At 35.3% G+C, this 20716-nt stretch overlaps 1 protein-coding gene across 43 annotated transcripts in view; it reads left to right on the forward strand.

Annotated features, from left to right (window-relative positions):
• LOC123940940 (ABI family member 3 binding protein) overlaps window positions 1-20716 on the forward strand; it is a 257004-nt gene that overhangs the window by 153843 nt on the left and 82445 nt on the right. For 15 of the 43 annotated variants that reach the window (XM_046003947.1, XM_046003948.1, XM_046003962.1 and 12 more), the window contains 14 exons: window positions 2210-2269; window positions 4504-4563; window positions 5371-5454; window positions 7014-7073; window positions 7821-7904; window positions 9289-9345; window positions 10379-10438; window positions 11098-11181; window positions 11792-11851; window positions 14104-14178; window positions 15025-15081; window positions 15747-15827; window positions 16287-16334; window positions 19311-19385. In XM_046003947.1, coding sequence (XP_045859903.1) covers window positions 2210-2269; window positions 4504-4563; window positions 5371-5454; window positions 7014-7073; window positions 7821-7904; window positions 9289-9345; window positions 10379-10438; window positions 11098-11181; window positions 11792-11851; window positions 14104-14178; window positions 15025-15081; window positions 15747-15827; window positions 16287-16334; window positions 19311-19385 — 945 coding nt within the window. The remainder of the gene's footprint in view (window positions 1-2209; window positions 2270-4503; window positions 4564-5370; window positions 5455-7013; window positions 7074-7820; window positions 7905-9288; window positions 9346-10378; window positions 10439-11097; window positions 11182-11791; window positions 11852-14103; window positions 14179-15024; window positions 15082-15746; window positions 15828-16286; window positions 16335-19310; window positions 19386-20716) is intronic. The other 28 variants (XM_046003950.1, XM_046003989.1, XM_046003966.1 and 25 more) reach the window with 16 other exon arrangements.

A 20716-nucleotide genomic window follows, 5' to 3' on the forward strand; every position in this document is an offset into this window, starting at 1 on the left:
CCTCTAGTTCCATCCATGTCATCGCAAATGACAAGATTTCAGGTTTTTGATGGCTGCATGGTATTCCATTGTGTATATATATATATATATATATATATATATATATATATATATACACACCACATCTTCTTTATCCATTCATCTGTTGATGGAAATCTAGGTTCTTTCCATAGTTTGGCTATTGTGGACATTGCTGCTATAAACATTGGGGTGCATGTGCCCCTTCGGATCACTACGTTTGTATCTTTAGGGTAAATACCGAATAGTGCAATTGCTGGGTCATAGGGTAGTTCTATTTTCAACATTTTGAGGAACCTCCATGCTGTTTTCCAGAGTGGTTGCACCAACTTGCATTCCCACCAACAGTGTAGGAGGGTTCCCCTTTCTCCGCATCCTCGCCAGCATCTGCCCTTTCCTGACTTGTTAATTTTAGCCATTCTGACTGGTGTGAGGTGGTATCTCCCTGATGCCAAGTGATGTGGAGTACTTTTTCATGTGTCTCTTGGCCATCTGTATGTCTGCTTTGGAGAAATGTCTACTCATGTCTTCTGCCATTTCTTGATTGGATTATTTGTTCTTTGGGTGTTGAGTTTGATAAGTTCTTTATAGATTTTGGATACTAGCCCTTTATCTGATAATGTCATTTGCAAATATCTTCTCCCATTCTGTCAGTTGTCTTTTGGTTTTGTTGACTGTTTCTTTTGCTGTGCAGAAGCTTTTGATCTTGATGAAGTCCCAATAGTTCATTTTTGCCCTTGATTTCCTTGCCTTTGGCAATGTTTCTAGGAAGAAGTTGCCATGGCTGAGGTTGAAGAGGTTGCTAAGGCAGGGTGTATTTTCAAATTGAAGATTTCAACATTAAATGTTAGACTCATCATATAAGGTCTTAAGGAAGTAAAGCATCATTTTGGAACTTGGTAGATCAGGGAAGGAGTTTAGGTCTTGATGTCACATCAGAATTTGTACAAGTGGACAGGTGAGAATGAACGAAGACAAGAACAAAAAATAGGATATATATAGAGAGAGGAAACCAGAGGGGCAGAGGATCTGCTTATTTGAAATGTCCATCAAAAGCTCTTGTTGGTGATTCCACATTTGGATAATACCACAGAAAATTGAAGGAGGTCTTGAATGTTCCATTCAGGAGTCCACTGTTGTTCTTATGAGCATCAGAATCCTTTTCTTTCCACACTGGATGATGTTTTTCTGGTACTGATAGTGGATGGGTGCTTTACAGAATGCCACAGACTGTGAGTCGGTACTCCTTGCCCAGTCCTCTTGAGTACCTTCCTTTGGACACAAGTCACAAGATCTTTCCAAAGCTGAGTTCTCAGCAAGGTCATCGTAGCCATTTTTGGTTATTTGTGTAATGGCTGCTTGGATCTTTAGGAACTTTTTCTGCAACCATAATATGATAAACATAGTAGATATCTTCTTTATTCAGCACCCACTAAAGTGCAAGTTAGTATTTTACATGCTTTTCAAGATGATTAAGAATGTATTTAATTAAAAGCCTAAAAATGTCCAAGAGTCTACTATGTAGATTCAAATAATCAAGCATGAACTAGTCGAACTGTTTCCCTCTTGTGGTGCTAAACAGAGACTACAAATAATGACTATCTCATGAGATGAAGAAGTCCTCAACTATAGTTTAGCCAAGTCTGGACCAAACAGTTGGTTTCCCATTGTATTAGCTTGTTAAGGCTGCCATAACAGCATAGACTGGGTGGCTTAAACAATAGAAATTGATTTCTCACAGCTTTGGAGGCTGGAAATTTAAGATGGTGGTATCAGCAGTTTTAATGTCTCCTGAGGCCTTTCTCCTTGGCTTGCAGATGGTCTCATTTTGCTGTGTCCTCACATGGCCTTTTCTCTGTGTGTGAGCATTCCTTGTGTGTGTCTCTATTCTTATAAGGTCATCAGTCATACTGGATTAGGGACTTACTCTTAGAGCCCCATTTAATCTTAATTGCCTCTTCAAAGCCCCTATCTCCCCTATGCCCAAACACAGTCACATTTGGGAGCTAAGTCTTCAACATAGGAATTTGGGGAGACACAGTCCCCTTCATCTAGAAATAAAGTAGTAGTTCTAGATGAAAATGCCTAGAAACATTTGCCATTTTACACTGGCAAAATACATCTTGAAGGGAATTTCATAACTCCTTATACATTTTTTGAAAAACCTCTTTTGCTTATTTTATTACTTCAGTTCCTGTTACAGACCTTGAACCTGTTACTCTTGGAACTGAGACACCTGGGACAACATTAGGTAATGATTCTGTGTCATTCACCAAATGTCTTTGTTGCTCATTGTACATTCCATTCAGTCTCCATCTCCTGGCTTTTCATCTCTCATGAGGCAGCCACCATCATCTTCTGTTGCACTTAGTCACTTCATCTGACAAATCCTGAAGCCTCTTAAAAACAAGTTTCCTATTGTTTTTATGAGAGCTGATCTTAGCTTAATTCAAAACATTGCTTTCACTGGTACATTTGCATTGTCATGTTATCTCGTGCTTTGTTGAACAGTGCTCTCTGTTAAAGCCAAGTTTAAAACAAATTGGGATCTTTTTCTTATCTAGGCTGATCAGAGGTAATAGCCATTCTTAGGGTCCTTTGTACATTTAGGTTGCTAAGTCTTTAAAAAACTATTTGTATGGTATGTTGTTTCTTTGTTGTGCTTTAAGTAATGACATGTTTTATTACTAACTTGACATACAGGAAATTACCTAAACCCAAAATTTTAAATTATAAGCCTTTTCCTCAGTGTGACCCTAACTGCCCCTCCCTTGCACCAGAGTTCAGCCCTCCTTCTCATTTTTTTCCCCAATGAGGAAATTCTGTGAGTGTTTAATTACAAGTGTTAATCTTCATGCCTTGAATGAACAACTCAACCATACACATGAATTTGCCTCAAAGTACCACCAATGATAAAAAGAAGACACATTGGCCTAAAAAGATTGAAAACATTAAATAACAGAAAATTTCCTGTAACTTTTGAAAATCTGACAGCTCTTGGAAAAACCTCTCCTCAGAATCCAGAGCCTTAACCCTGAGAGTAACACAAAGCTTTTCTCTCTTCAGCTACTAAAACAATACAAAGACCCCGTAGTCCATGTCCCAGACCTAAAACACCACCAAGCCCTCAAGTACCTCAGACTGAATCTGATAAATGTGAGATTCCTTAGTTTAAGGGTGAACCCAAGTAGTCTATCCCCATGAGAACCCCAAACAGTGCCAACCTATTAGTGGCTCAAAATGTGAGGTCATGACAGTCAGTAATGGTCAGTAATGTCTGCTTTGCCCAGATGTCAGAGAATGTGGCTGGGTGCGATATATTTGGTGCTATAATATCTTACTCTGAGAGTCTTCTCTGATATGCATTTAGTATATTTCTTGCCATCAACTTCCATTCAAATTTTAATGATAAATCTTTATCAGAGCCAATATATTCTGTTCAAGTAAACAAAAAATTATAAGTCCCTTGCATATTTCTGGACCAATATTGGCAATTGTAGGTGATATGCCAGCTGTGGGAGACTTTCTATAACAGTAGAGTTGGGTACATGTATGCATGATACATTAAATACTGACCTTGCAAAGGAAAAGATCAAAGTCGATTAGACATGGACCTTGGGCTTACTACAGGATTTCAGTGAATGGAGGGAAGAGTGAACCATGGCAGAAGGGCTATACATGTAAGGTGGTAGGAGGTTAGCCACAATGACAGTCTAGTGTGCCTGAAACAGACTGTCCTACTTCCAGATGGCCAAAACAAGTTTATTGATGATGCTGCATTTGAAAGAGTCCAGAGAGCCTACTGAAAGAGGATTTGGGGACCTGATTCAGGAGCTTAGATTTGATACAGAGACATCAGTGGTCTTTGATTTCTGCTTTATCTGGTCTTCAGCCAAACAGATGCTCTACTGAGTGTTACAGACTGAATGACCATCTTTATTCTCCTCTCTTATGTGCCATGGTTTGGAAAGAGTTCTCAGACTCTTTCCATTGATGAGTTCTCAGAATGATCAACATAGTCCACTTCAATGATTAACTTTTATATCTGTTTCAAACTTAAAAAACTGTTTATTGTATCCATGTTTACTTAAATATGGTTAGTACACATTTTCAGCTTCCATAGAAATACAGATTGAGATCAGATTTTTTAAAAAAACAATTTCTTTTCTAAGTGTATGTTAGGTCAATGAATAAAAATATTTTCTAGTGCAGAGTTATCAGAATCCCTTAGCTAAAACCTAGGAGAATTTCATGTTGATTTCTTTAAGACAATCAAGATAGTTCAAAGGCTAAACCTAAGACCAAGATGATAGTTTGGCCAGATCTTCAAAGAACGATCATCTACTCTTTCCTTCATTTAAGAGGTTAATTTTTTTTCTTTGTTTTTGTAGAAAGATTGGTACACAAGTAGATTTGTTTAGGTGTGAATGTTCTTACTTTTCATGTGTTTTAACATTTCTTTGGTTTACTGTACTTTGGGGGCAGGTCCTGCTACAATTCTTGAACCTGCCACTCTTAGACCGGAGACCCCAGGAACAACATTAGGTAATAATATATTATCTTTTCAATAAGACTTACTCTGCTTTTGTCAAGCCCAGAGTTTCATTTTGCTTTATGTGACCATATGTCATTCTTCTTGGACATTCATTTATATTCTTAAAATTATGAAAACTCTTAAGTTTACCTGCCATTTTAAAGAGAACCAGTCATACATGAATGTACTTCAGAACATTTATTTGCCAGGTAACCTATTTGAAATTTTTTCACATTATTTTTTGTTTTATCTAAGCAGTGTTGGTTAAAAAAAATGGTTTTCAAACATACTGTGGGTTTCTACTGCTTCTCTAGACATATAAAGCCAAGTAATAGCTATCATGGGGCCAGGAATATCCATTTATTTCACATTTTGTTTCTACACTTTTTTCTATTTGTGTGATATTGTTTTGTTTATACTTAGGTAATGACATGTTCTTGTTTTAGTAGTTACATAGAAAGTGTGGAAAGATGGGAAAATTGAATTCTAAATCTCGGGTTTAATATGACCATCCTTCATAATACATTAAAATTTAGCAGTGGTTCATTTTTTTTTAACCTTTCTGTTGCCCAATCAACCTGCTCTATGACACTTTGATTATAATACTAATATTTATTTCTTGAATTAAAAAGGAATTTTTTTCTTCAAAGAATCTTCTGTGGTACAAGAATTATGTACAGAGTATACATGACAAAAATCTCAAACTAGAAGGACACATGTCTAAGTTGTAGAAAATCTGGAACCATATTTTCACCTCTCATTGCTTCCAGAACAGAGGTAATGTAGTTGTGTGATAACCCTAGAATTTCTTCCTTCAGCCTCCAAAACATCACAACAGACACGCCGTCCACATCCCAGACCAAAAACCCCACCAAGTCTTGAAGCATCTGAGTCCAAACCAGGTAAACAAGTGTTCCTGGTTTAGAGTTGCAGTAGCCTAACCCAGCAGGGGCTCAAGAGTAATCCCAGTGTGTGGAAGTAACGAATAAGCCCCATAAAAGTAAAGATATAACTTGTGTTAACAACAGTTCCCACTGCAGAGATGGCAAAAGGAACACAGTAGGGGGAAATCTGTGGAGCAACTGAATGCTTCATGCTTCCTGAATGAAGTCTTCTCTGTCACTGTGCATTTAATTAATTTCCATTTATATATTGAAAATAAAACTTCAGAAAAATTGGGCATATTCAGTTCAAATTGAAAATTATATCTTTAGTATCCCTGGGTAATATTAGCAAATTTGGGGGTATAAATTAGGTGTGGGAGACATGTTTTAATCCTCAAACATGCAATAAATTGAGAACAAAGGCCTTCATAAATAAGATAGAAGATGGCACTAGACAACATGTATGCAAAGACAAAATCAAGATTGATTTCTCATTGCTATCAACAAAACATACTAGGTACATAAATATGTAGATCTGGAAAAGATAGATTAAGAAACTTAAGTGGAGCCTTGAAACCACCGTAGTACATGAGTAAGTAGAAAGGTAGGAATATGGGCTGAGTGGCTAAGTCGTTAAGTGTATGCCTTGGGCTCAGGTCATGATCCCAGGGTGCTGGGATTGAGCCCCGTGTCCGGCTCCCTGCTCAGCGAGGAATCTGCTTCTCCCATTCCCACTCCCCCTGTTTGTGTTCCTTCTCTCCCTCTCCCTCCGTCAAATAAATAAAATCTTTAAAAAAAAAGAGGTAGTAATAAAATCAGAAAGAGTGAGTATAAGTGAGACCAACCAAAGGAGAAAGTCTAACTGTAGTACTAGTCTAGTATGCTTGACTAGAGAGTGATAGTCAAATCCTTCTGAATCTTGATTGGTCAATGGATTCTCACAGTGGAGATTCTTTTTTTTTTTTTTTTAGATTTTATTTATTTGTCAGAGAGAGGAGCGAGAGTGAGCACAAGCAGACAGAGTGGCAGGCAGAGGCAGAGGGAGAAGCAGGCTCCCCGCCGAGCAAGGAGCCCGATGTGGGACTCGATCCCAGGACGCTGGGATCATGACCTGAGCCGAAGGCAGCTGCTTAACCAACTGAGCCACCCAGGCGTCCCTCACAGTGGAGATTCTTAGGGATCTGATGGAGTAGTTGAGATTTGATCAAGTGAACATCAGTAAGCTCTTTGTTGCACATGAAAGCATATTTCTTTGCTTAGAATGAAGGGGTAACCTTCTCAATTCATCATGCTGTAGCTCCACTTTCTTCCCAAAGTTGTTAGCAATACACACACATCCCATTTTGACTTATTAGTTAGAATCAGATCATCAAAGGAGGAATAAGGAAATCGTTACCTCACTTAGGTATGGCCAAATTTTAGGAAATTAGAGGTCTACTTTTTTTAGTTGAATAGTTTTTAGAAGTTGCTACATAGTTCTAGAAAGTATATGATTAAGATAAATTTTGAAATAAATGTTTTCAGGGTTTTTAAAATTGTAAGCAATCATTTTGTTTATTTTTAATACTTTTGGTCAGTTCCTACTGCAGACCTTGAACCGGTTGTGTTGAGAACTGAAACATGGGTAACAACACAAGGTAATAACACATGCTCAGTAAGTGCTTTCCCTTCTGATTCTCAGACTCACTCCATCAACATCATAGCTACATGTTCTTTTGCTTCATAAGGACTACATTGTCCTCTGTTGTCACTCCATAAAATTCTTCATCCTAAAAGTTTTGAGGACGCTGACTCTTAAAACAACTTATCCCTTGTTTTTAAGAGAGCCATGCATAAACCTAACTCAGGTCATCTGTTGTACAAGTAACCATCTGAAATTGTTCTGTCATCTCATGTGCATTTTAACCATATTTTATTAAAGCTGGGTTTAAAAAACAGTTCTTTTGACTCTACTGATTGTTATGGTGTCAGGAAGTTTCTTTGTGCATCTGAAGTCCTACCTTTTTTAAAATTCTCTAATATCTGTCTGTTGATAAACATTTTAGTTAATTATATGGCCTTATCTTAGTAAACTATCACAGAGTTTTTATCTGACCATGGCTGCCCCATAATATTTCCTGCAGCAGGACTTACCTCTTTTGTTCAATAGAAGAGAACTATGAACACTATTTCACTTCTTTAGTTAATAACTTAATTCTCTATGACTCATTCTGAATGAAATTTCCCTTATAAAAGAATATATACTATTAAGGGTGAAAGTTTCAAATTGAAAGTTTGAAAAGACAGATTTACTAATGTAGTAAGTTTAGAAAATCTGGAGTCATGTGTCATGCTTAGCTTCTAAACAATGGACTCTGTAGTAACCAAAAGTTTTCTTTCTTCAGCTCCTAAAACAACAAAACGGACCCGTCGTCCACGTCCCAAACATAAAACTACACCAACTTCTGAAGCACCTAAAAAAACACTGGGTAATTTTGGGTTTCTGGTTAAAGGAATAGTCTTAGCTGCTCTTGGGAGTCTGGGATTGATGCTGGTGGGAGAAGAGATAGCCCATGTGATCCCAGTATTGTTGAAGGCACTAGTTGATCTACACTGATCCCACCATTGACTTAATAAAGGAAAACATTGTTTGGGAGACATCTGGATATCTTTGGGAGGGAACTGGATTCCTTGTGCTTTGTGCATAAAGATCTTCTGTTTTAGTATATATTTTATTTACTCTTGCTTATTTCATTCCATACTTCTCTAGAAGACAAAATGTCTTAAATAGAACCAATCATTTTTATTTCAAGAAGCATTAAGTGCCTTTCATTTCCCCTCAGAGCTACATCAACAGCTGTGAGGATATCACAGATGTAAATGGCTTCTTTTTACTTCTCAGTCTGTAGTATATTCAAAGTCAAAACCTGCCCCAATAGGAAACATTCAAAGATTGAACCAAGGCAATGTGTCTGTGCCAATGAAGATTATTTTTTGCAAATTTTATGAACATCTATGCATTTAAAGAGAGAGAAGTTTGTGAAGGACAGGAATAAGGAGTTAGGAAGAAAGTGGGAAATCTTAGAATTGAACTGCTTTTTAGAAAGCAAGTATTGAGCCCAGCTAGAGGACACAGGTCTCCTGGAATAAGGGAAGTTCTGCTTGTCAGTGGTAATGATAGTAGTGAGTTTAGAAGGGCCCGTAAGAGCAATTGAAGAAAGATCTTGAAGGTATGACTCAGAAGTTTGGATCTGAACCTAGAAGCATTAGTGGTCTTTCCTGCAACCTCTTCCACATATATAGGGTACAGCATTTTTTTGTGTAGAGCAGAGAGCTGCTCTAGTTGGCACCACACACTGAGTGGTTGTTCCTTATCCCAATTAGCTGAATACCTTTGCATCATGTGAGTTCTAAGACTATTTCTACTTATGAGTTCTCAAGATGAACATAGTTCACTTTTGCTTTGTTCTTCTCTATGCCTCCTTTCAAACATAAAACCATTTACTGTATCCATCTTATTTAGACATCCTATCTCCTTAAAGCTTCCACAAAAAAAGCCAACAATTGCCAGAACACTTTTATTAGTATATATCTGGTAAAATGTTTAAACAAGTTTCCTAAGGCAATAGTTGGAATTAGGTACTTAAACACCTAAGATAATATTGTATTGACTTTGAGATGCTTACCAGATTATGTAGGCTATCACTGACTATTTCCTAAAAAAATATTTACTCGGTTATAGGGTGACCAAATCTTTAAGTACTTAATTTCAGAAAAAAATTTAATTGCTATACATTTATTGAAGCAGTGTTATACTGGTTAGAATTAATTTGCTGACTTTTTACAAGTGTTTATTTCATTGCTTTTCATTAGCTCCTACTACAGATCTTGAACCTGGCCCTCTTAGAACTAAAGCTCCAGAAATCGTAGGTAATGAGAATATGTGTCCTTCAAATAGTGCTTTTCCTGCTCATTGTCATACCACTGTAGCCACAGGTCCAGCTGCATCTTAAAACCATTTTAACACCCTCTGCTGTCTTCCATTGCAGTCTTCATCTTGAAATTATGCTAAACTCTACATCAAGCCATGTTTAAGTTAAACTTAAGAAAACTGTGAATATTCTATTTTCAAGGCACCAAACTGCCATGTAATTTGTTCATTGTTGTTTCATGTGATCATATGTATGTGCTGAAACAGGATTGACTACTTTAAGCTTTGTTTCAAACATGAATTTCCATCTACCCCTTATATGCCCTGCTTATCCTTCACTGATTGCATAAATGCTATGTTCTTTAATCATATTACTTTTTATTGTATTGGGATTTGTGTGATTATATTGATGGATCTGTTTTTTCCAAAAATGATGTTTTTAGTTAATTATCAAAATTATAATTGTGCCTAAGTCTTGAAAGTTTAGATGATAGGCTTTCATTATAGAGTAGGATGCTTCTTTCTTCTTTGCTAATAGGGTTTAACAGTGTTTCTTAACTTTTCTTGAGTCAAAGACTACTTTGAAACATTGATGATCACACTGTTTTATGTACTGATCCTCATGCTCTCAAATAAATAAGTTCATTATTATATCCATGATTATTTAAATAATAAGCATTTGTCTCAACTTGTACAGAAGTACAAGTAGACTGACATGCTTTTTCCAGTAAAGTTAGAAAAGTATAAATATAAATAAATGTGTAAAAAAGTTTGTTTAGCAAAATTTTACATATTAAAAATAATCAGATAATCAAAACTTCTAGGAGAACTTCTTAATGATCACAGTGATATTTAGCAGAGTACAATGCTGTATCTATCTTGTGAGATTAATGGGTGCTTTGCCAGAGTGTGGTCAAATCTTCAGAGTGCTTCTTTTCTGTCAGACCTGAAGCTTAAGAATGGACTTTTGCAGTTAGTTTTCAAATGAATTTTTAAAATCTCTTTGGTTTATTTTATTATTTTTTTTACCAGTTCCTCCTACAGCCCTTGAACCCATCACTCTTAGAACAAAGGCTCCAGAAACTACATTAGGTAATGATATTCTGCATTCTTCAACAGTTTTTTCCTGCTCATCATCAACCCATTCTATCATAATCATAATCACTTTGTCACCAGCTTTATAAAACTGCCTTGTCATCTGCTGTCCTTCAACTTTATTTTTTTTTCTTCTTAAGGGCTTTTAAAACTCTTAAAAGAAGTCTTCTATTGTTTTTAAAAGTTATGCATGGACCTGAGAATATCTGTCAACCATGTAATCTTGAACTTGTATCACGTACTCTTGTCTAAACTGGGTTCAAATTTAAACCTGAGTTTCAAAGTCAGTAATGTCTGTATCTTCTCCTGACCAAACAAATCATGACAGCTCATATGTTATTATAGATTCTTTGGGACAGTTCTATTTCTTGATATGAACCTACAACCCTACTACCTACAGTGTGGCTAGAGTCCTTACCGATTTTTAAAGCTAGACATTTATGAGATTGCTCACTCCTTGACTTGACTCTGTGTGTGAGAGTTGTCGCTCAAGAATCTTCAGTGATTAAAACAATAGTTAATAAAATAAGAGAAAATATTTCAACCTTGAAATATATATGCCTTGAACTTCAAGGCAATATAATGTATTTTAGAAAATTTTGAGTATTATTTCCAAAACTGTCTTCACTGGAGTAATCTGAAGTTTTATCCTTCAGCTCCTAAAACAGCACAACGAACCCGCCGTCCACGTCCCAGGCCTAAAACCACATCAAGCCCTGAGGCAACTCAGACCAAACAGGGTAAATATGTTATGTCATGGTTTGAGGGTTGAACCCTAGCAGTCCGTCTCAGTGGGGTCTCAAGGAAATGTCTCTGATGGGAAGTAATAGTCTTCATGTTCCCTAAAAGTCAAAGAACGAGTTATGGTTAGCAACTATTCTTGACCGAACTTTTTGATCTCTTTAAAGATGTGTTAATAGCAAGATTGGCATAATCAATCATAGTTATTTATTGCTATATCTGCATTTAAAAACATGATCTATTTATTGTGTTCATGATTATATAAGCATAAGTATCTTTTTCAGCTTTCAAAAACTGCAACAAGTTACTTTCGTGCATATTTGCATATCTATTGCCTAAACAGCATTTCCAAAGCAAGCTTTCATATTGGTTAGAATCAGAAAATCAAACACCTAGAAAAACCTCATGCAGAATTTAAAGTTTATGACTACCTTCTAGAAGGAATAGTTCCTAACTAGTATGATCAAATCCTCAAAAAGAAACTGCTTCCTGTCAATTCAAAAGTTTAAAAAAAAAGTTTGTCATTTGAAACTAATGTTTTGAAAGAAAAATTAAGATTTTCTATGTGTGTTTAAACTTTCTCATATTTATGTTGTCGTATTTGGTTAGTTCCTGCTACAAGCTTTGAACCTGTTATTCATAGCTCTGAGACTCCAGAAACAACGTTAGGTAATGATTTTTGTGACTGCATTATATGCTTTTTCACTCATTAAAAACCTGCTCCATCATTGTCATGGCTAGGGTTGCTCCTGCTTCCTTAGACTGCTGTTGTTCTGTTTCATACTTACCTTCTGGGTAGTCAAGATTCTTAATTCAAGTGCTACCTGTTGTTTTTAATTTTTTATTTTTTAATTAACATATAACGTATTATTAGCCCCAGGGGTATAGGTCTGTGAATTACCAGGTTTACACACTTCACAGCACTCACCATAGCACATACCCCACCTGAGGAAATCTATCTGCCGTGAAACCCCCTTTAAAATTTCATTACCTGATCCAGGGCTACAAAATGATGATAATTAAAGATCATGAAAATTTTCTGAGCAACTTACTTTCTATGAGATTTTTGAGACAGTCTCATTATTCCCTTCCTATTTTAAAAGATGATTTCTTCCTCTTAAATTATCCCCCCTGCGAAAAAAAAGTGCTTCCTAAAAGTGCTAATCCTAGTAAATATAAGTTACAGGCTTTCCTTACCATGGATGAATTTTGTTATTCTTTATCTTCCACCACAGTTTAGTATTGGTTCTTGATCTTTACTAAGTAGGAAACTCTGAGTATCTAATTATATCAGTATCTATTCCTATTCCTTTAATTAATAAATTTTTGTTATTTTGGTTTTCAAAATACCCTCAGTATTGATAAGAAGCAAATTAGATTAGTAAAGTAAAAATTTTTGAACTGAGGTAATAAACTCAAGATAATTTAATATGTTTTAGAAAACATAGGCCTATATACAATGCTTTTGATGGTTTCTAGACCTAGAAACACAATAGCAACCCAAGATTTTCTTCCTTTAGTTTCAAAAACATGGGGGGGAAATTCATTCTCCTCCCAAACTTTAAACTTCCCAAAGTTTCACAGTTGAAACCAAGAAAGTCAATGATTTCTAGTTTGAGTCCTTCCAGCTTATTGCAGCTGGATCCCAGGATTGACAATAATGTGGCTTGTTAACTTTCACTTCCCAGCTCTATGCCTTCTGAGAGAAAAGAGACGCAAATATTGATTAGGATCTTTACAATTGCATGTTAACCAGAAGGTTCATGGTTAGGGAAGATCTAGGGTAGCCAGAATCATCATGTGCCTTGCATAAAGATTGTCTCCAACAAAGATGCATCTCGTTCTATTCTCCTACCATTTCATTTATCTTTTTAAAAATTAGCAATACTCCTTTGACTTAGTTAACAAAAATTTCCTTGCCTTCTCTGTTCCCGGCATCATATTAACAGTTGAGTGGAGTGAGGTGAGGTAAGGAACAGAGGTCGAGATCAAAAGTAAGAACATGTTTTACTTCTTGAAAAGAAGACAGTATAATTGTGAGGAAACCTTGTTTCCAAGGGGTTTCTGTTGTTTTTTTAGATATAAGGCAATTTGCTTACACAAAAGCAATTTGTTTAATTGAGTGGTAAAAATATAGAGAGAAAATACTTAAGTCAAAGTTCTATGTGGACTGATAAGAGTTGGGCTTTAAAATAACCAATTTTTTTTTTTTTGCATTAGTAGATGGAAGAGTAGGAATAACAAAATAAAAACTCAAAACCTACTGAGGTTACCCAAGGGAGGGGTTCAAACTAGAACACAGAACAAAGCTCTCCTAGATGGTACTAAACATTTTGGTAATGACAATATCATAAAATCAGTGGTAGGAAGCTCTTAGAAAGCCCTTGTGGGAATTCAGATTCAGATATAACTGTTTAAGAACCCATTTTATTTTCAAATTTTTATGTAAATTTGAAAATTTTCATAAATTTTCAGATTGTAAATCTTCTATACTTTGTAGGCCATTCAGTCTCTGTCACAACTACTTGATTCTAATGTAGTATCCCAAGTGAAGGCAACCAAAACCAATATGTAAATGATATGTAAATATACCTTGAATCATATTAGTTTGTGGGTTTGGTTGTGTTCCAATAAAGCATTACTTGGATTTTATATCATTTCACATGTCATAAAATATTACTCTTAATTTTTTTTGGCATCATTGTAAAACACAAAATCCATTCCTAGCTCACAGGTCAGGCAAAGGGCTGGATTAGAAGGACCATAGTTTTCCAATTGCTGCTTTAAATAATGTATACTCCACAGGGCTCTCCATAACCCTATGATTTTGAAGATCTGTGCATTTCAGTTCATTGCTACCTTTATCTAAAATCTGTGAAATATCCAAAATTACTTTGACAACTTAGATGCTCTTCTTTCAGCTCCCACTGAACTGCAAACTCTCATTTTGAAACCAGTGACATCACCAAGCCTAGAAATGACACAAAGTCAACCTGGTAATTAGACTGTTTTATCTGTCTGGGTACATTGTAAGCTTCAAGGGACATATTCCAAGTGTTGATTTCAAATATAAAAAAGCAAATAATACATTTAACAACTCCATATATTGTACATGCTCTTTCCATGACTACCTATTGGTATTAACTTAGTAATTTATTTATAGTAATTGCTATTCAATGGCTAAATATACTTATCTTCATTTTATTGTGTTTACTCTGTATCACATAAAGAATAATCAAGTATGTGATTAAGTAGTCAGTAAACCACTCAGAAGAACTGATTTTATTCTTCTTATTTTTCACTAAAGATTACAAACTTCCTCTTTAAGAATAAGTTAAATTTGTGCTCTGCTATGTGAAAAGAATGCTAGTTCAGTTGTGGCCATCAAGGAAAGCGAAAGTGCTCACTTCAGTAAAGATAACAAAACCAACCTATACAACATTGCCCTTCAAAATTAAAAACAAATATTTTAACTTAGCAATGAGGTTGCTACCCCTGACATATATTTTAAAACATAAGATCTTACTTTGATCTAGTATAGGATTATAATTTCTTTTCATCTCCTTTGTGCATCCTGTAATTAGTTAAATGGTATTTTGGGGCTCATGAACGGTACAAGGTATGATTGTTAATTGTGACCTACAACACTTAGAAAATTGTGACTTTAATTCAGTTATTGGAGCTTCCCTTAGTATTATTAATAATATTGTTATTATCATAACGGCCAACATTGAGCATCTATAGGTGCAAGACACTTTTCTAAATATTTAGTTTGTATGCATTCATTCGATGCTGGCAATAACCCTCCTTGATCCATTGTATCATTTTGTGTTCTTTGCTAGTTTCTGAAGTCCTGGAATCGATTACATTAAGCACTGAGTCATCAAAGGAAGCTCTAGGTAAAAATGTTTCCCAATGAGAAGTCAAATATATGTGCTTTTCCATCTCATTGCAGAAGTCATCTTTGGGTGTCCTCATAGTTTGTGACATTTCATAGCTCCTCACATCTTGTCTGGGCTCATCCAGTCAATCTTAAAAGTCGCATGTTACATACAGCACATTGTGCAAGTGCCTGCTGTATTTCTATGCAAGTTTCACAATTTCCTTAACTCCCTTTCACTCTGAATGTAAGATTTAATTTTTTAATATTCTAATCATTCTTTAAATATGAATATGCACATCTTAGTTTTCATGTTTATATTCTATTTAGGATTCATCCCTATGCTTTTCAAGGACTCACTCTTTGTCTTTTTCTTACTAGAATCCTTAATCAAAATATGTAAGGAAGCGACATTACCTGCTTTGCTCCAGGTAGAAATTGCTGAAGACACTGCCTGTTTTGGTGTGTGTGTATGTGCCCACACTGAACACTGCCTTGATTTTCTGCCTTCATCTCTGCCCTCTTAAATTGCAGTCATCTTCTTAATCTACCTAAGTGTTATGTATTCTCATGAATGTATTGACTTAAGATAACTAACCTCTGTTTTCAAATTAAATACAGTGTTCTATGACAGTGTGTAATGCCCTTCCATCACTAACCAGCCATTCCCTGTTTATTCCGTAGCACCAACTGTAACAGATTATCTGTATCCCTCTGCCAAAGCACCACTCAGTCCAGAGGAACCAAAGACTGGAGGTGGTAAAGGTTTTCGTGCTTTGATTCATTTATTCAACAAAGTTTTAATTAGCATCTGTTATGCTCATGGAACATGGAAGTTCAAGCTGTGGTACTTGTTCTACAGTTGAATTCATTTGAAGAGCAGTAGCTTCCAAAGTCCTTGGAGTCCTCAAACTACAATGATAAGTGATCTCTGAATACAGAAATTCTGGCTTCTCTGTGGTATCAAAATATTGAGGCAAAATAGCTTTTGACAGCCAGTTAATGACAATTAAAACATTAATATTAGTTGGAAAATTAGTATGACAGAATAGGATTTCCCCTTTGGTTCTCTCTCTTTTCTTCTCTAAATCTGTTGTCCTAGCTGTAAAAATATAATGCAGATTCCTAAGAGAATGAGGTGTGCTGGTATCCAAGAAGGAAATAATCAACTATAGCTTAGCATCTTGAAGTTTTCTAAAATTGTTCTCCTTTGTTTTGATACAGTTGTGGAATCTATTACAAATGTGTCTGAACCACCCGAGATCACGCTAGGTAATGACACACCTCAGCAGCTTTTGTCCTCATCACCACCATCACCTGACAACCTCAGTTTCTCTTTCATTGTGAATTCACGTTGCAACATCTTTCTTTTTCATGGCAGTTAATTTTCTTTCTAGGTGCTTCTATTCATAACCATTGTCCAAAAAGTCTCTTCTGTTTTGTATCTGGATGTTGGTCTCTTTCTCTACTTGTCAGTGAAACTGTTGAGCCTAAAGCATCTTTTTCTTAACATTAAACATTCTGCCAGCTTGTATTGTGTTGAATATTTCAGTTTTCTTTTTGTATGGTGATCCATTTTATACTTTCTGCCCTAGCAACATACTTTCCATTAACACTCATTCCATCACATTCATTTACATCTTTGACTTTTTTTTTTCTCTAATCTTAAGTGAAATCCAATGCTTCTTCACTGACTCATGCTTTAACATTTTTTAATACTTTGGTTTTCCCTTTAAGGTTACTACTAAATATGTCTTTCTAGGATGATTGAGGAGGTATTAGTTTGAAGTGAGGATTTAAAAAGTTAGGAATATTGCTTACTTTGAAAGAATTTTGGAATCTAGCATCTCAGCAATTTTTAAACTAAATGCATTATGAAGAATTAGGAATGCTATTTTGCTACAGAGTTGCAATTTTCTTTCTTCGTTTTTAATTGTTACCATCCTTTCTGTCATCTATCTGTACTCAAAATTTGTGAAGCACTATCATAGTCCCAGGTACTTTCCTTCAATTACCATAGAGACATCTCCTCTGACTTCCCAAACCGTAATCCTACCCAGCCCAGATGAGCCTTCCACTGAGCCAGGTAAATATTATTTTGTATTTCATGTAGAAGGTGAGTGTTTGCAGAATTTATCAGAATAGAAAGACAGTATGGGCACTATAGACATCAGAAAGCCTAAGTTAATTACTGTGCTCACATTCTTTGATGGGCAATCATATTTTTCTGATGCCCAACTTCTCCTACCCATAAGCTATAGCCATTCACATGACAATATTATGAATATTCTTCAGAATATGACCAAAAAACCTGCTACTCTGCAAGTGTTTCAAACAGGACATAGTAATGTTTCTGGGGAAGAACATATATATTCCATTTTTAAACATAAATATATGTCCTAATTTTAAATACGTTATCATCTTGACTAGAACTTTTACAAGTTCTGTGGTCATGTACAGAATATCTTAAGGTACCTACGTTGTGTTTGAGATTAACAAAAACCTCCAGAAATAGATTTCACTGTGCAAAACACATAAAGGGGTACAACTTGCCAATCACCTTATCATTACTCAGGTCTTCTATTTCTTTCTAGTCCTCTTCTTGCAGCAGTTTGGCCTTTCTGCATATAAATAAAAGAAACTAAGTCAAACCATCTAATTGGCAAGTCATAAAAGCAAGTTACTTGATGTGGAATTTGAAATATAAGACAACAAATCACCAACATGAATAACTAAATGTGCTGCTTCTTACAAGAAAAAAATCCTCTCAATACCTATAGGCTTTCTTGGACTGATAGTTTATTGAAAATAAGCCCAAACTTGTGTTTTGATTATCATTAAACTCTTTCACATGGGTCTATTTCCAAAGGAGATATTAATCTTAATTTTATACATTTTCCTTTAAAATATCTTATTAAATTTTGCCTATTAAACTTTACAGTTTTAATTTTTATTGAAATTTCACACTAACTGCATTAACTACATCTGTACCAGTTACCTCCACCTTTTCCAAAGTTTCTTAAATAGCTGTATTAATGGATACAATTGAAATGTTTAATTGGGAGTACTCTTAGTGATACCTACCTCATACCCTGGGAGAAGCAAAGAGCCGATCGGTAACCTCAGCAAGGAAGTTGAGACTGAAGAAAATCAAAGATTGAAAGAAACTCTAGAATCAGAATTTCAAGACTGGAAGAGCTCTTTTTTTTTTTTTTAATTTATTTATTTATTTTTGTTTATTTACAGCATAACAGTGTTCATTGTTTTGGCATCACACCCAGTGCTCCATAAGAGTCCTGAGTGTTTAGCAAAGGGAGCTCTAAATCTTCAGGCTCCTAGACCCGTACAATCTCCTGCATAACTTGGTATTCATTTCTCCACAGGCAATGCCACTGAAGATTTCATGGAAACCACCGCATGCAGACTTTTTAGAAATTTCTAGTATCTAAAAACTCTTATTTTCAGCAAGCTTTCTTTAAGGTGCCTGAGACTTGGTGACCTTGAAAAAACATTTTGTTTCTCCTAAGCTGTTTATATTAATCACGCTTGAGACAATCCAAATGAGGTGTTTCCACAAACTACAACCCCATGTTTGATTATTCATTTCCTCCCGCAGAGTATACTTCAAGTTTTCTTGATAAAGATATAATTGGTTGTTATAGTGAATATCCTAGAACTACTTTAGGAATTGTCCAAGAAAGGAATAACTTTTTCTGGAATGTATCCTTTCATTTCTGTTCAGTTTTTCTTCCCCAGCATGACCAATGAGAACTGTGTTTTGTTAAATGAGATTTTTCCATTATCACTGCTATTAAAATGCATTTGTTTTCTAGTTGTATTTGGAATATAACTCACTATCTTTGTTTTTAGAAGAAATTATATTTATCTGCACTTAAAATATTATACTGGGCTATTCTGGTAAAATGGTACCAACTTGTAATAAAGATGAATTCCTGTTACCATGAAATTTATTTTTAACCTATTGAAAGGCATTTGAAGTAGATATTTCTGAAATTCCAACAGTTTCATTTGCCAGCTCAGTATCTTGGACGTCATATAATGTACTTTACTGTTTTGCTTTCCATTATAATAATATATTTATCTTCCTGTATTTTGTGGTTCTTTGGGAGCTTTAATTGCATTAATTGCTGTGTGTCTAGGTCTTCATCTTTGAGATCCTAGAGGCTTAGATGCCTTTCTAGATTCTTGAAGCACTCAAGACTTCTAAACCTATATTCTTTCTTTAAGCTCCCAAGCAAGCACCGCGTGCTCCTCCCAAACCAAAAACATCTCCACATCCAAGAATCCCACAAACACACCCAGGTAAATACATATTTTAGATTCTGACCTGAAGAGTTTGATATTAGTGGAATTATTCTGTTGAATTATGGTTTACAAGAGTTCTTAACTCTTGTAAAATGAATCTTCCTTTAAAACCTAAAAAATAATTTTGTTTATTTTTGAACTTCATTAAGTATGTTATTGGAATAACTTATTCCAGAAAGCTTCCCTATAGTTACATATTTGAAGAAGGAGCTGGAGAAGAATGGAATTTCTTAAAAGAGTAGACTGCCTATTCCATTGCTTCTCTGAGCTTGAGAACACCTGTCCCTTCCATGGTCTTTGAATGTGCCTCCTCCTGCCAATCACTTTTTTTTTTTAACTTTCAGTAGATTTTATTTAGTAGTATGTCATGAAGATTTGTTTTATATGTCTATATATTCTCTCCTATAATACAATGTTTATATAATATTGCTTTGGTGCTTTTGCTGTAAAATTTTGGTAAGGATCCAAACAAGAGTCATTATAAACTATTTTGCATTTTTTCTAAGAGCCTCTTATTTCAATGATCAATCTAACCCTAACTTCTTAACCAAGATCTTATCCAGTTTCTTCAGCTGCCTTGGAGAACCTCTACTGGGGGCTACTGTAATCTTGACATACCTCAAAACAAGTTCATCATCTTTTCCTCTTTTCAATTTGTCATTTACATCTCTGGCAGGTTCTTGTTATTTTATATCTAATTTTTACTCCTCTTCCTTATCCAGCCTCTGCAGTCCATTTGTTAATAAGTATGATGCATTCAATTCTTCCAAACATTTCTAGCATTGGTACCTACTCCACGCATGTGCTTGGTCATGCCTTGTTTGTTGTCATTGATCTCTTTTCTCTAATTTCAAATAATATCACCCCTCAATGTTTAAGCAATTAATTCATCTCATCAGGTAGTCACTCAACAAATATTTATTGCATGCTGACTATGTGCCAGACACTGGGGATGTGAGACAAAATTGTATCTTTCCAAAGTCAAGGAATTTACAGGCTAGCCCTATTACATAAATTTATAAATATCATTTATACGTGGTCTGCTTCCAAAAAGTATTAGGGGTATACCTCCCCAGTTTGGAAGAAAAGGAATTTTCCCTACCACTTACAGTCTGGGAAAAGAAAAATGGTAGCAACATCAAAATTATGCTCAAGCAAGGTAACAGTTCTGAATTCCTACCCCTAATCCTTTAATCATATCTCAGTATTCCTACTGAAAGAAAAAACTGTAGATTTGGGCATAATCTTTAATATCTGATTCTGAGAGAAATTTTGTCTGTCACTTTTTTCTTTAAAGGAAAATTACTTAAAAGACTTTTCTATGTTCT

Source organism: Meles meles, chromosome 4, assembly GCF_922984935.1.
Source record: "Meles meles chromosome 4, mMelMel3.1 paternal haplotype, whole genome shotgun sequence".
In the NCBI taxonomy this organism is placed as follows: domain Eukaryota; kingdom Metazoa; phylum Chordata; class Mammalia; order Carnivora; family Mustelidae; genus Meles; species Meles meles.